This window comes from Chiloscyllium plagiosum, unplaced genomic scaffold, assembly GCF_037043375.1.
Source record: "Chiloscyllium plagiosum isolate Xiang-an unplaced genomic scaffold, Cpla_swu_hap1 HiC_scaffold_28, whole genome shotgun sequence".
Classification (NCBI taxonomy): Eukaryota; Metazoa; Chordata; class Chondrichthyes; order Orectolobiformes; family Hemiscylliidae; genus Chiloscyllium; species Chiloscyllium plagiosum.
Window position 1 is genome coordinate 43,657,616 of NW_028270166.1, and position 14,649 is coordinate 43,672,264.

At 37.8% G+C, this 14,649-nt stretch overlaps 1 protein-coding gene across 1 annotated transcript in view; it reads right to left on the reverse strand.

Annotated features, from left to right (window-relative positions):
* map2k2a (mitogen-activated protein kinase kinase 2a) overlaps positions 1-14,649 on the reverse strand; it is a 77,135-nt gene that overhangs the window by 26,281 nt on the left and 36,205 nt on the right. The window contains exons 4-7 of the mRNA XM_043720879.2: positions 11,018-11,095; positions 8,380-8,431; positions 4,004-4,128; positions 2,481-2,694 (exon numbers count right to left, since the gene is read on the reverse strand). Of these exons, the coding sequence (XP_043576814.1) occupies positions 2,481-2,694; positions 4,004-4,128; positions 8,380-8,431; positions 11,018-11,095 (469 nt within the window). The remainder of the gene's footprint in view (positions 1-2,480; positions 2,695-4,003; positions 4,129-8,379; positions 8,432-11,017; positions 11,096-14,649) is intronic.

The window sequence follows — 14,649 nt, forward strand, 5'->3', positions numbered from 1 at the left end:
TAACAAGGACATTGACACTAAACTTCGTGAAGGACTTCATGAGACCATAAATAGTTGATGATTAAAATGTTAATATCCAACCTGGGATAAGAATTGCCTTGCATGTTTTAGTCATTGTCCAACTAATTCTAGTCATGATTTTTATAGTCTTGGTCATGTTTAGCACATTGGAATGAGGAGGAGAAAGGCAGGACTAACATAAGGAAGATATAGTGTTTAAGGAGATGTAGAGTTTATTCAAAGGAAAAAGGGTTTGGAAAGGAGCAATGAATAAGCATTAGGATAGCGAAATTTGATGCCACATCTGAAGGTCATTAGTTTGGCCACTTAGTCAAACGATGGGAAGGCACAAATGGCAAGTTGGAGAAAATAGGCTTAAATGGGCAAGCTGTTGGCCAAAATGGGGACTGAAGTATGGCAAAACTGGAAAATTAATGTAATGCTTTTGCTATATGCAAAGCCCCATGGGAAACTGAGCACCACATTATGCAATATGTTGCTCGGCATAACCAGATTGTTCTGTTAGCAGTTGCAAACGTGTACAAAAGGGACTTGAGACTCAAAGTGATGAATCAGTTATAATCATAACTAAAATGTCCGCGTGACCACGAGGCTTCAGAGTTTGCAGAGATATATCTCTGAACACTCTCCCGGCATATGCTTCAACAAACCAGCTATTAACCAATACTCATGGTACGATTTCTGAGAAGCAGTGTTGCCCCCCCAACAGACTTATTGCTGATATCTCTGGAAGGCAGATTCTGCTGAGAGATTTGTGGCAATTCTGTTCTCTCTCAGAATAAAACTCTTAACACTCAGATGGATGCGCTCTGTTAAGAACAGTGTTCTGAACATTTATGTAGAATGATGACATTTTCTGCTGAACAATGATAAAACTAGCTATTTTGTTCTTAGAAACCCTGTGCTTTGACCAGGAATTCTATACATAAAAGTAACAGAAGTGATAAGAATAATGTAATTTTATATCTGTTTAATTCCCCTGCCTAACTGACAATGCATCAAAGTATCTTACTGTTTGTAAGGCACTGGGGGAATAATGTGACATCAAACATGCTACAAAAATGCAAATCTTTCTTTCACATGCCTGTAACCAGTAGTTTAAAAGCACAAAATGAAATAAGATGACCTCTCAAGAGGAAGAACTTTTTTTAATGGGGCTCAATGCTGGAGATTCAACTTCACTACAAATCAGGTGATTAGTTGCAGTGAGAAATAGAGATCTGAACATCTGGAGAGATAACCCCCACAATGCATCAGCAAAGGATACAAATAACAAATTTTAAAAATTGGAAACAAGCCTTGACAAGAAAGTCCTTGACTGAATTGTTCAATTTTGATAGAGAGGACTTTATCAATATAGATGTTAAATACTGTATTGTTGCAGAACGGTAGCTCCTGAAAATGCTATAAAGCAACAAATTGGGAATGTCAGGCAACAGGTTTGTGTACAGGTCTGGTTTTTCATTTTAGACATCGGCTCCAAATCAATAAAAGTTAAATAACATAATTGAATTTAGAAAAGGTCACTAACAACATTGCTACATCACTATCTGTGGAACTGCTTGACATCTCCACCAAAACTCTCCAGAAGAATGATCAAAGTTTTTAGGATAATGCTTTTCCCCTTGTTTCAATATAACAACCCTTTTTCAAGTGGACAAGCCATCATCTCCATCCAAAAAGCAGGTCACAGAATGGTTGTTGGACTTTAAGATGCAAGAATGGGAAATTCCAGATATTAACTTATGGTTTCCACTCATGCTTGCAGCAACAGTACCAAATGTGTAATGACCCGACTTTGGCCAATCTAACCCAATTTTGAGTTCCTATAAAAAATTAATACACATACTTTGGAGTACATATAGGTACTCTTCAGTAAAAGTCACCACAACAGGTCAGAACATGGGAAAACCCAAGAAAGCCATCGAGTTAAAAGTAGAGTTAATAGGGAGAACAGCTTTTAAATTAAAAATAGCAACCTGCATATAAAATATTTCCCATCTTTCCTTTGCCTTTGTAACCAGGTTACATTGGAGCTAAATGGATTTGGTTGACACGGAGAAGCAAGCACTTCACGAAATGACAGCCTCAAACTCTAGTTCTTCCCAAGAGAAGTGACACAGATTTTTTTTTTGAAAGTCAAAGGGTTAGAGGCAACAACCAATTGTAAATTGATGAACAGCGAGGGTTAAGTCCTACATAAAGTTGCTTCCTTTCAGAAACAATTGAATATGACAAATGATCTAGTTGAGTGAAAGTAGCTAATTTTCAGTGGGATAAATTGAACAAATGGACAGTTTTTAAACTGCCCATTTTTAATGGAACTTGGAAGTATTTTTTAAAAATTGACATTATTGAGGTAACAATTTGATGAAAGAAAAGAGTCTGGATTAATTACACACTTTGTATTAAAAAGTGAGAGAAGTATAACATAAGCAACAAAGCTGTTTATTTCTTACCACTGATGGGGCGCCCTGGGGCTCTCGCCCTGGGTGAAGTGCTGTGCGATTCTCCTCCCATTCCATCCATCAACGGGCATTGAAAAATGGCCTCCAGCTCCCTCCCATCAGGAGGGGGAATGGGATATCTACCAATTGCCAGCTCTACCAAGGAAAGCCCCATACTCCAGATATCAGACTGTACAGAATAATGGGTGCCTTGCAATCTCTCTGGCTGTTAGCAGACAAGGAAAAAAAACATATCAGCAAATTGTATCATAAGTAAACAAATCAAACAAACATTATCTCAAGTCATCATTTCAAATTTAATCTTCAAAGAAACTGATACATGAGAAAAGATGCAAAATCCATTATGTACCAATGTAAGTAACAGAACATAAACTTTCATGTTGGGCAAGATGTTACCATAAGACTATATTCAGGGTTTGGTTAACTTCCTGACCACCTCCCTCAATGTGCAGGCTGGCAGGAAATGTGATTTAGGTAATAAAGACTGAATTCATTCTGGCAGTGCAACATCTTTAGACTAGTTCCTTTTCTCATTTGTGCTGCATAGCAACAAACCAATCAACTTAGGATTTGCTGTTAAATATTTCACCAGCAAAACTCTAGTTTTGTACAAAATTGTGTTTGCGTTTATAAATAGCTTCCCTAAGGTTGGGGAAGCCTAGAACTAGGTGTCACAGTTTAAAAATAAGGGATAAGCCATTGAGGACTGAGATAAGGAAGATTTCTTCACTGAAGAGTTGCGAACCTGTGGAATTCTCTCCCACAGGGAGCTGTTGGGGCCAGTTCATTAGAAATATTCAAGAAGAAACCGGATGTGTCCCTTGCAGCTAAAAGGGATCAAGGGGAATGGAGAGAAAGCAGGAATGGGATACTGAGATCGCATGATCATAGTGGTACAGATTCGAAGGGCTGATTGGTCTCCTCCTGCATCTGTTTCCTATGTTTGTGAAACAAAAGCCAAAAAGTGATTCCTACGCAGATTTTTTAAAAATGAATATTCAACATTAGTACTATTGCAGTTATTGTACATACAACAAACAGTATTTCTTCATTTTTAACAGGAGACCAAGTGAGAATGAATGTGATTAGTTTTGATCGATATCCCTGCTTGAATGGGCCGTCATGTTGGAAATGCATGACAGCAAAATTAACTTTACACATGTTCCTAAAGTTACATAATAAAATTGTTCAAAATGCCTTGACTTGAATAATGTTTTCCTTCATCTACCCTATTAATCTGTAAAATCTACTATTCTAAATCTCTTGATGAAGCCATTTTAAATTGTTTAAGAAACTGTGATCTTTCTACCTTATTGATCTGACTATATTAAACTTTTTGACTGACCACAACACTTAAATTGACAGTTTTTTTTAAACAATGCATCACACAAAGGGTCACATTAAACATTTTGTACCATTGTAGAGTTTGAACTATTTGTTAGGTCACATTGTTCATAAATTGCTATATTTTAATAGCAAAACAGCATAAAACTTACAAAAGAACAAAGACTTACAGACATGTAAGAGCGAGTTCCCACAAAGGAGTTTGCCATTGAGTCAATCAGCTGACCACTTACTCCAAAATCACAGAGTTTTATCTCACCACGAGAATTTACCAAGATGTTGGATGGTTTCACATCTGAAAAAGAAGGCAACAGAACTGAAGGAATATAGAATTGCTGCCATTTTGATAACTTGTAAAAAAAAAAATGGCAGAGGTATTTTTAATGAGACACTGAGTTTAGATGTGCTTCAAAAAAAACCCTATGGAACTCTCAGATTTGACAGCAGTTTGTGGCGGCACGGTGGCCCAGTGGTTAGCACTGCTGCCTCACAGCGCCGGAGACCCGGGTTCAATTCCCGCCTCAGGCGACTCTCTGTGTGGAGTTTGCACATTCTCCCTGTGTCTGCGTGGGTTTCCTCCGGGTGCTCCGGTTTCCTCCCACAATCCAAAAATGTGCAGGTTAGGTGAATTGGCCATGCTAAATTGCCTGTAGTGTTAGGTGAAGGGGTAAATGTAGGAGAACGGGTCTGGGTGGGTTACGCTTCGGCGGGTCGGTGTGGACTTGTTGGGCCGAAGGGCCTGTTTCCACACTAAGTAATCTAATCTAATCTAAATCTAATCTAAAAAGATGCCATATTCCATCCTTTGTTTGAGTTGTTTTCAAACTGACTTTCTCACTTGTTAGCAGACTGATCACTGAGGCTTCCTTGGACTCGATTTTGAAGTTTATGGCATTTGCAAAACTGAAGTAACAGACAAAAATGACTGTCAGAAGACCATTTGATCCAAACTCTTCAGCACGGTTATAATGTGTAAAGCATCACGATTTGATACTCTGATACCCAACCTGAGCCACGAGATCTTCTGAGAAGTAAAAATTAAAAGATGAAACTCCTAGACTGAGAAGGGAGAAAAACATTAAGAGTTTACTCCCATCCTTGCGGATTGAAAATCTGTCCCAGAAAATGCATCAACAATCTTCATGTTATCCAATAGGGTGACAATTTTGATGTAGATTGATGGGGCTTTGCATGATGCTCAGACTTGTATACTTCTGTGGAGGCTCTGCAGAAATTCTCAAAACTTTAGTTTTTAAGGTCGTAACCTGTGTTCAGGTCTGGCTCCACTATTACTCGCTAACTCAAGCCTAGCCAATCTTCAAACAGAGTCATACAGCATGGAAACAGATCCTTTGGTCCAACCAGTCCACATCTAAATAGTAACTCACAAATGTGTTGATTTTGAGTCGTATTGCAGATGACTTCCACAAATCATCTACAGCCCATATTAAGTAAAACATTTACTAACTTAAACTTTACTTTCTCTCGGTCCTTACCCTTTCATCTCTGACAACTATTAGCACTTCTGTATCTTCAAAAATCTCCTCCAGTTTTAAAGAAAGAGTCTATGTTGTCTATACAGAGTTGAAATCAGCATGACTGATTGAAAAGTGCATCCAAAAGCTTAAATCTCAACACAACCTTAAAAGCAAAGCTGGAATACATTTAATATAAAAACAAATCATTCCCAGAAAGGTCCAGTAAGATGGTGGCCGAGTAGGGCTTCTGAGGCCAGGCCTTGTGCGCTCTGTATGCTTTTCCTTTTTTAAAATCTCTTTTTATCTTACATACCTCTTGGGAAAAATTCAGTTGCAGTGATGGCATTCATTGGTGGCAGTGACTTGGCCTAGGAGCACAGATTACAGCAGGTCCAGCGGGACAAGTCTGCTTTCCTGGTGGCATCTGCATCCAGCGCAGACACTTGGAGGCAGCAATGGAAACAAGTTTGGGCCCAGTATGAGATCCGGTGGCAACAGCAGCAAGTGCATCAGTGGGCTGGGCCCGAGGCAAATTCATGGCAGTGGCAGAGTAGAATTTCCTAGTACACACAGTGGCATTCACATTGGTAAGCACTCAGTGTGAGGACATCAGTGAAGGAGAGTTGGCGCTGAAGATGGCGACTTTCATTCCAAAGGCAGCAGCATGGCAAAGGGGACTTGTGCCTGATTACCAGGCCCATGGTGGAGCACTTAAAGACTAAAGTTGAACACTTTGCTTTGTTTTTTTTTCATTTTTCTGTCTGTAGATTCTTTTCTTTATTTTCATGTTTTAAGATGGTGATGTAATTTCTTGTGGTGAAGTCACTTTCTGTTCCTTTTCTCGGGGGTGGTATATGGGGTCTAACTCGATGTGTTTGCTGATAGAGTTCCAGTTGGAATGCCATGCTTCTAGGAATTCATGTGTGTATCTTTGTTTGGCTTGTCCTAGGATGGAGGTGTTGTCCCAGTCGAAGTGGTATCCTTCCTCACCCATATGTGAAGACACTAGTGAGACAGGGTCATGTCATTTTGTGGCTAGTTGGTGAAGATGTTACCTAGTAAGGTAACAAAACTTCTGGAAATGAACCTTTCAGCTCAGCAAACAAACCTACATCCAAAACCTCAAGCTGAGCTACAAATCTTTTCAAAAACTCACTTTTCACAGTATTTGCAATAACATACATGTGATAATAAATAAATCAAATCAAATCAATTTATTGCAGTGGAATAGAAGTTGTGCAATTGTTAAGATATGGAATGGAAAGAAATGTAGGTCAGCAGGTTATTTGCAATGACTCCTCATTAATGAAAATTAGCAGGTACACCTCTGTGTAAACAAAACACGAAGCAGACAGCTGAACTTGAGTGCATAAATCCAAGCACGTACCATGGATTATACAACTAGACCTGAAGCACACAAATACCATTACAAAAAAAATTGTAATTACTTGGAAAACAATGTAAAAATTTCAGGACCAAGAGCACTATACTTCTCATACTATCAGTCTGTATAATCTTCTAATTGACAAATTTAGCTTACATTAAAGTGAATACATACTCAATTATAAAGCATGGAAACAGACTCTTTGGCCCTACCAGTCCATGGCAAACATACTTTGAGTAGAAGGCAGTCATGTGGAGGTTGTATAGGAAATTGGTGAGGCCTCTTATGGAATACTGTGTCCAATTCTGGTCGCCCAGTTATAGGAAGGATATAATTACACTGGAGAGGGTCAGAAGAAATTTAATAGGATGTTACCAGGTATGGAAGTTTGGAGTTATAAAGAAAGGTTGGGACATTTTTCACTGTAGTGAAGGAAGTTGAGGGGCAATCTGAAAGAAGTTTATAAAATAATGAAAGGTACAGATAGAGTTAATGGTAATTGTCCTTTCCCTAGAATGGGCATTTTATTTTTTTTTAAGATGAGAGGAGAGAGAGAGAGATTTAAAAAAAGACAGGGAGGGGAAAATTATTTTACAGAGAGGGTGGTTCATGTATGGAATGAACTTCCTGAGGAAGTGGTGATGTGGGTACAATTACAATGCTTAATACAAATACAATCCAAAAACCTTTGGATAGATAAATGAATAGGAAAGATTTGGAGGGATATGGGCCAGGAACATGCAGGTGGGCCTATTTTGTAGGCAAGAAATCAGTGAATAGTTACAAGCAAAAATCCATCATTACACAGTCCTAAAGGAACGCCCAGCAATGACTTGCTTTAAATGTCCTTTCGATTTATTCAATGTTCCATGAGGTTTTGTATTTATCTCATCTTGCTCCTCCCCACCACCAAAACAAGACCGTTTTCAAGATGTGACTGTCCTTCAACGAAACTTCAATTTCAGAGTAAGCCGATTAAAGTTTGGTGCAACACGTTTGCTTATTAAAGTCACTTCTGGTTACATCTGCAGAACACATTTAAGTACAAATAAAAGAACTGGAGGAACTGCTTTCAAAGCAACGATAATATGCTACTCCAGAAGTGTGGTTTTAAAGCCTTTATTTTAGCACCTACTGGTTGTGTATTTCTTCAGCATCACAAAACAATTTATATTACAGTAACCTACTGATTGAATAAATGGTAAACCAGTACTCACGTTAGAGGTTTACAGCACAGAAAGCAGCAATGTGTCTTATGACATTGATGCCACCTCAGCAAGTTATTCAGAGAATCCCATTCTCCAGAGCTTCACCTGTCAAACACTTTGTTTTCTTCAACAAGTCTTCAGACTCATTTTCTTGTACTTCAGTATTTCTGCCTCCTGTATCTTTTAAGCTGCATTAAACAGAGTTTTCCTTTTCTAACAAAATATAAACATCTAATATGCCCATCCGAAAGGCAAAGTTGGCATTGTTGAAATCACTGAAAGCTATAGTTATCATATTGTTGTGTGTTTTATTTAGTGAATCACAAGGAACAAAGACAACATTTAGAATATACAATTTCTAGAGGTACTGTATAACTGTGAATTCCTATATAGTCTGTGTGTTCGAGTTCAAAGACAAGTTACCACAAATAAACATACAAATGAAGGTAATGCATTTCGTTTTATTATCTTCTCACCTCTATGCATGATTTGATGCTTCTCTCTCAAATAGGCCAAACCCCTCAGGACCTGAAAAACAAGGGGAATTAAAAATGTACAATGAACACTAATTTATGCACATTTAGATTTTCATCCCACAGATTAACCTAACAGTGACATAATATTTTGCTTTTAGCAAGAAATTTTGACTGATTACAATTATGTAGCAGCAAAACCCCCAAAGTGTTTCACAAGTGTAAGTTGCTGATGCTAGGCAATGCATGTCTTATTTTATAAGAGTGAGAACTAAAACAAAAAGCCTTAATTTCTTTATAATTTCCACTTTGATTATCCATATCTTCATTGCTGGACATGGCTCATCAATTTTGTTCTTGGTAGTCAGGTGATAAAAGAGGCCCATCAACAATAAAGTTTGGGAACTGGGAACATTTATTTTATTTAAATATTTAAGTCAGCTAACACAATTATATTCATTATTCACTGTTGGTATTTTCTATAAGTAATTATTTGTTCACAAACAATAAGTTTCATAATAGCTGCATCTTGAAGTTAACATTCTGGAGTTACTTTCCTAAAATGAAAACGTTAAATTACAAGTTATGTTCCCAATACCCCTGTATGAAGTGCTATGCGATTGTTTACCTACAAACCTTGGGGAATCAATTCATACATACAGGAATGTACACCAGTTCAGGTCATTGTGTCTATTCTGTATTTCACAGGTTATTTATTTTATCACAATGGAAATGTTTTCCAATTTTACATAAAAGAGACACACATCCTAAATTAGAAATTTCAACGATTGAAACATTACTGTCATAGAAGAAAACAAAAGGAACTTCCAGTTCCAATAAGAAAAAAGGAGGATCAGTGCCCAGAATAGTCAATTATTGGGGGCTCTTGTGGTGCAGTAGGATTGTGTGTACCCAGAGTTCAAGACCCACCTGCTCCAGAAGTATGTCGTGACAAGTTGATTTAAAATATTCAGTTAGTTAATTCACCTTCTAAAAAATGCTATTTTGAGATTTCCATTTATCCCCTTTACAATCAGAAGCTGTGAACTTCAGGTACCGTAGTCAAAGTACTGAGGTTTGCACAGAGGGTAAGGTGACATTCAACATCAGGCACCCAACATATAATAAACTATAAAAAATCTTGTAAAGCTGTAGAAGATACCAAATATATATGTTGAATGATGTTTTTAAAAACTACGCTAGACATTATGATTGAAAATGTAGCCAGCATGGTGACACTGAGTGTAAACAGAATGGTTACTCATGCTGGATCAAATGCTGTTTGCTCAGCTTGCAAATTACCAGGGACTGAAATAGCTATTTGCAGGGGGAATGTTTAAAAGGAACTCTGTCTAGGTAATCCCTGGTGCCTCCTGGCTGCCAGCTTCAAGTGATGGAAGTCATAAGTAGGCCATGTATTTATCCCCCTCAGTTGGAGAGGAGGCTGACAAAGCAGACAAATAACTTAAAGAAGTTGGAACTTAGCAAAGAAACTAACTCAAATTGCTGTTCACATTCCTGCACTCCCCCTTGTTTTTCTTTTCAATTACAATCTTGGCATTATCTATTGCTCAAATAGTCAGGTTTTGCTAGTATAAAGTGATATTTGCCTTCCTCTGGCATAAACTAACAACAAAATCTAAAATTAAAGGTAGTTATTTCATGGTGATTTAACACTTCACACTAGATTCCAACTTGCAACATATTCAACTTGGTTTGGAAATTGAGAAAACTGACTAAGAATTTAAGCATTCAAACGGAGTTGTGAAGTAAGATTGCAATAAGCTATGAGGGAATTTTGCCAGGCTACAGGTGAACCAAAAAAAAATGTAACATTGCTACAGTACAGCCTTAACATACTTGTCTCTAACATTAAGTGATTCTTAATGTATGCTTCAGTGTTGGCAAGCTATTTGATTGTAAGGGAACAATAACAGTACATCTGATCACCATACAGTATGCACAAGCTTGAACGTTTCCTGCAATCTTTGGTTAGAAGTACGAATTCTGGAGAACTCTATTCTCCGTTCCTCATCTCGAGACATGAGAACATGCAGTGGCCCTACTGAGACCACTAATTCAGGTCAAACTGAAAACGTTGTAATCCAGCTGACCTAGGATCATACTGGGCATCGTTTTTATTAGGGCAATATTGGGGTAAACCCATCTCACTTAACCCTATATCCTAGGTAAGGTGGAGCTTATTTACATATGGATATTTTGTAGATAGGGGCAAGGCAAAAATGAGATTTTTTACAATAAGAAAACTCCAATCTCATCATCTTCAAGTGCAGGCAGGTCTTCATCTGGGTGGGGAGGGAAAACAATAAGAAGAAACTTTAACCTTTCAGCCATGTTGTAATTGATTTAAAAAGTGATGAAGAATAGAACTGGGATTAAACTGTTTGCAGAAGGATAAGCAGTAACTCATCACGCTCAGAGGTGGCCGGATATAGTCTGGATGCTCATCTATTACCGTCCTTAATAATTGCAATTTCTGAAAGTTAAGAAAAGTATTTTTGCAAGAGAATAGAAAGGCAAGTTATAGATTAGAACTAGATATCATGGAACATTCAATTTTTGTTTTCAGATTGGGTATGCATTCATATTACATGTCTAATTCTGCATTTATTACACATACCGCTATGCTGACTTTTCCCAGGATTTCCTCTGGAATTCTACCAGCTTCCTTCAGGACTTGGTCTAGAGAGCCACCATCCTAAAAACAACAGGGAGAACTTGAATAATTTTGTGAAAAACTATACTGATTGAGATGATTTAGATGCAAGTTCTTTTGTCCAGCCTTAAATACTGCAGAACTGACAAAAATACCAGACAACTGACTGCGCAAATGGTCATTACATTTGGCTACAAAACTAAACAGCTCTACTATCACAGTACAACTGGCTTGAATAAAGCAGTGGATAGCTTTGGTCCTTCAGTTGCCTTACTGGCTCAAGGAGGCCAATCTAATAATTAAAATTCTGTCAGTCAATCAGGCAGATACATTTGTACAACAGGTAACAAAGACCCAGAAGACTATGCCATTGCAACTCTTCAGCAGTTTACAAATAGCACACACTGCTTCAAACTAAAAAAAATCATTTAAATTCATTTCAGGCAAATAAACCATTGAAACATGATACTGTAATGTAGACATTAAATAGACATAGCAAAAAATGAAAATTTATGCTCCTTAAACATGTGCAACACATTTAATAAATAATGGGGAAACTAATTTATAAACATTGAATTAAAATAAGAACAGGTTTCACACTATGAGGCAGCAATTTTATTTGCATTATCTACTCTTTTCCTAAGGTCATGCCTAACATCACAAAATAGAAGTCTTCCAGTACTTATCCTAAATTTTCTTGGCTCATGTGTGGTAGCCAAGAGTCGACACCAGGCTTTTGGTTGTTATCAACCTTGTCCTAGTGAGTGCATATAAGTACACAAAATTTTAAGTCTGTATCACAGAAAGCTATCGAAAACAGGGTCCGGGAACACTGTTGTTTCCCACTCCATTCCTTGTCTGAAAGTTCCAACATCAATTGGATCTTGCAAGCTACCATCAGCCCCTAACATTTACCTTAAAGTGCAAGGTCATCTAGAACACAAGACTAAGTTCTGGTCTCGACAAAGCTCTTTTAACTTGAGTTAAGTAATCTAGAAGGTTGTAGATTTTGTATTTTTTTTTAAGTTTTCAAAATTTCCAACATGCTGCTGCTTTTTAAATATACAAAGTGCACCCTCTAGTGGTTTACAAATTGACAGTCAAAAGGGAGAATTTAGAAATATCTGCTTCACTGTGCCAAATGTCAATTCCCAATTTTATCTTAGCGCAACGTATCAATACACAGCAACATTTTCTGCTTTCAATTGAAAAAACAAGAGTACCTAAACTGAGGTTATTGACACAGCCAGATCCTTACACATTACGGATATATGTCATGACCTTGGGACTACTTAAACCACTTTACAACCAATGAAGCAGCTTAAAGCAGATACGGCTGCAATGAAATATGGTCAGGAGAGTAGCAACATAGCAACAGTAAGCTAACCCCAAGAAGTATCCAAAACATTATTACAATTCTCCCAGGGAAATTCCCACAGTACTTTTGATTTGCTAATAGTGAACTGGCCTTGAAAAAGTGAGATTGTTCTTCTTGAAAAAATGTCAACAAGGTGGATAGATTCCCACCAACCCCTTACCCTATGAATCACAACAGGCTGTAGGAGACTTCTGGTGAAGTAAAGAAAACTCAAACGTGTCATGCAGCAAAGTAGAAACGCATTCTCATGTGATAAAGACAACATCGATCTAACATTTCAAAATGTAACAATTTCGCAGGCAGTGCTATCACTGTATTATATCTGATTTTTCAAAACAAAGAACGTTATGTGGGATCAAGAATGACTTTCTTGCAGATCAAATATCAAAGAACTCAAGGAGTGAAGAACAGAAACAAGGTTACTGCAAACACATTTTTAAATTATCTAACTGATTTAGCCTAAACTCTTACAAAGAAAAGTCTCTCACCAGTTAATATTTGGTCAGAAAGCAGTTCTCATATACTTTCTTCATGCATATTATCTGCACTATCAAATAGTATTTGCATAAATTACTTAAATGCAGCACAAGAGATGCTGATAACATGTTTTAAAAAAACATTAAGAAAATTCTTTGCAGACATCCCCTTGCTGCTCGTCTTCCTAGTAATCTCCTGAAGGTTTTGGCTCATGTCTCCTCAAGTGCTCACTCATCAGATATGCTCTGATAATTGGGGAATTCACACAATAAGTACCAACAGAATACAATAAAGAGTACTAAAAACTTGGGTGGGTGGGTTGGTATTGGGACGGAAAGGATTGCCACCAAGCCAAATCCATCCTTATTTGGCATCCACAGAAATGCACTTTCTAGGCAAGAAGCACAGGATAGAAACAAGCAGCAGGAATCTGGAATGATATTTATTCTCTCAAGCCCTGGGAACTCTGACCAGGTGAAGTCCTAGAATAAATTACAGGGGGACCAGGATCTTGCTTACCTGAATTACTCAGTTATGTGCAGTGAAGTACTGTCCAAATCAGTAGTGTGTTTAAAAATGTATAGTATTTATGCCATGGCTCCAAGTCTTCTTCTATTCTCAAATCTGACTCTGTCATAACCCTCTATTTCTTTCGTCCTCATGTACTTAGCCTAGACTTGCTTGAGGAAGAAGCTGGATAATTACTACCACTTGTTGTTGTGAGTTTTGTATTCTAATTAGTGATTTCATGACAAAGCTTCTGTCCTTGACTATTCCATGAGCTGTGGCTTTGAACCACACCACACAAATGGCTATACTTATCATCTTTGTTCTATTAAGCTCTATCGTCTTATAGCTCCTTTAGAATGTGCTACCTAGAACTCATTCTCAGAGATATATGACAGAGCGGGATATAGTTTTCCACAGATATTTGGCAGGTCTCATTTCATGCGCAAATGACAACTTGAACAGAATTCTGTCCTTAGTGATAGATTGTTACTGGGTTACAGGAACATAGCAACACGATCCCTGAATTCTCAAGATCGGGCTAGAATAGCTGAAGACTTGTGTTATGTATATCTCTTGATCAACTGGAATATTTAATCAAACAATATACTCCTGATTCCAAAAGGTGCCAATTTGCTGTACACGCAACAATTTATTATATTAGGGAATGCTATCAGTGCTTCATAACTGGAATAAATAGCTGACCAGGGAAGAAAATTAGAGAATTTTGTCAAAAATACAGGTACCGAAAAGATAGTTAAGCATTGGAGGGAGACTTCCAAATATTACATGCCAAAACTAAAAGTCCTAACCCCAGGTGAAAGGAAAGGAAGTAGTCCAATGCCACAGAATTTAAGGATTTATAAAAGGAAAGACAAAACTATAACCTACAGTGCAGATAGAAGCCATATGGCCCACCAAATCAGCACCATCCCTCCAAAGAGAATCCCATTACTTTTTGGCAGCTCATTCCATACATGCACCCCCTCTGTGTGAAAAAGTTGCCAATTAGGTACCTTTTAAATCTTTCCCTTCTCACCTTAAACCTTTGCCCTCTAGTTTTGGACTCCCCTGCCCTGGGCAAAAGACCAGGACTATTCACCCTGCATTTTACATGGCAAATGCAACTAGCCCGCATATCCCTGGACACTATGTGGCAAATTAACACAACCAATCCACCTAACCTAATACATCTTTAGTCTGTGGAAGAAACCTAGAGCAGCCAGTGAAAACC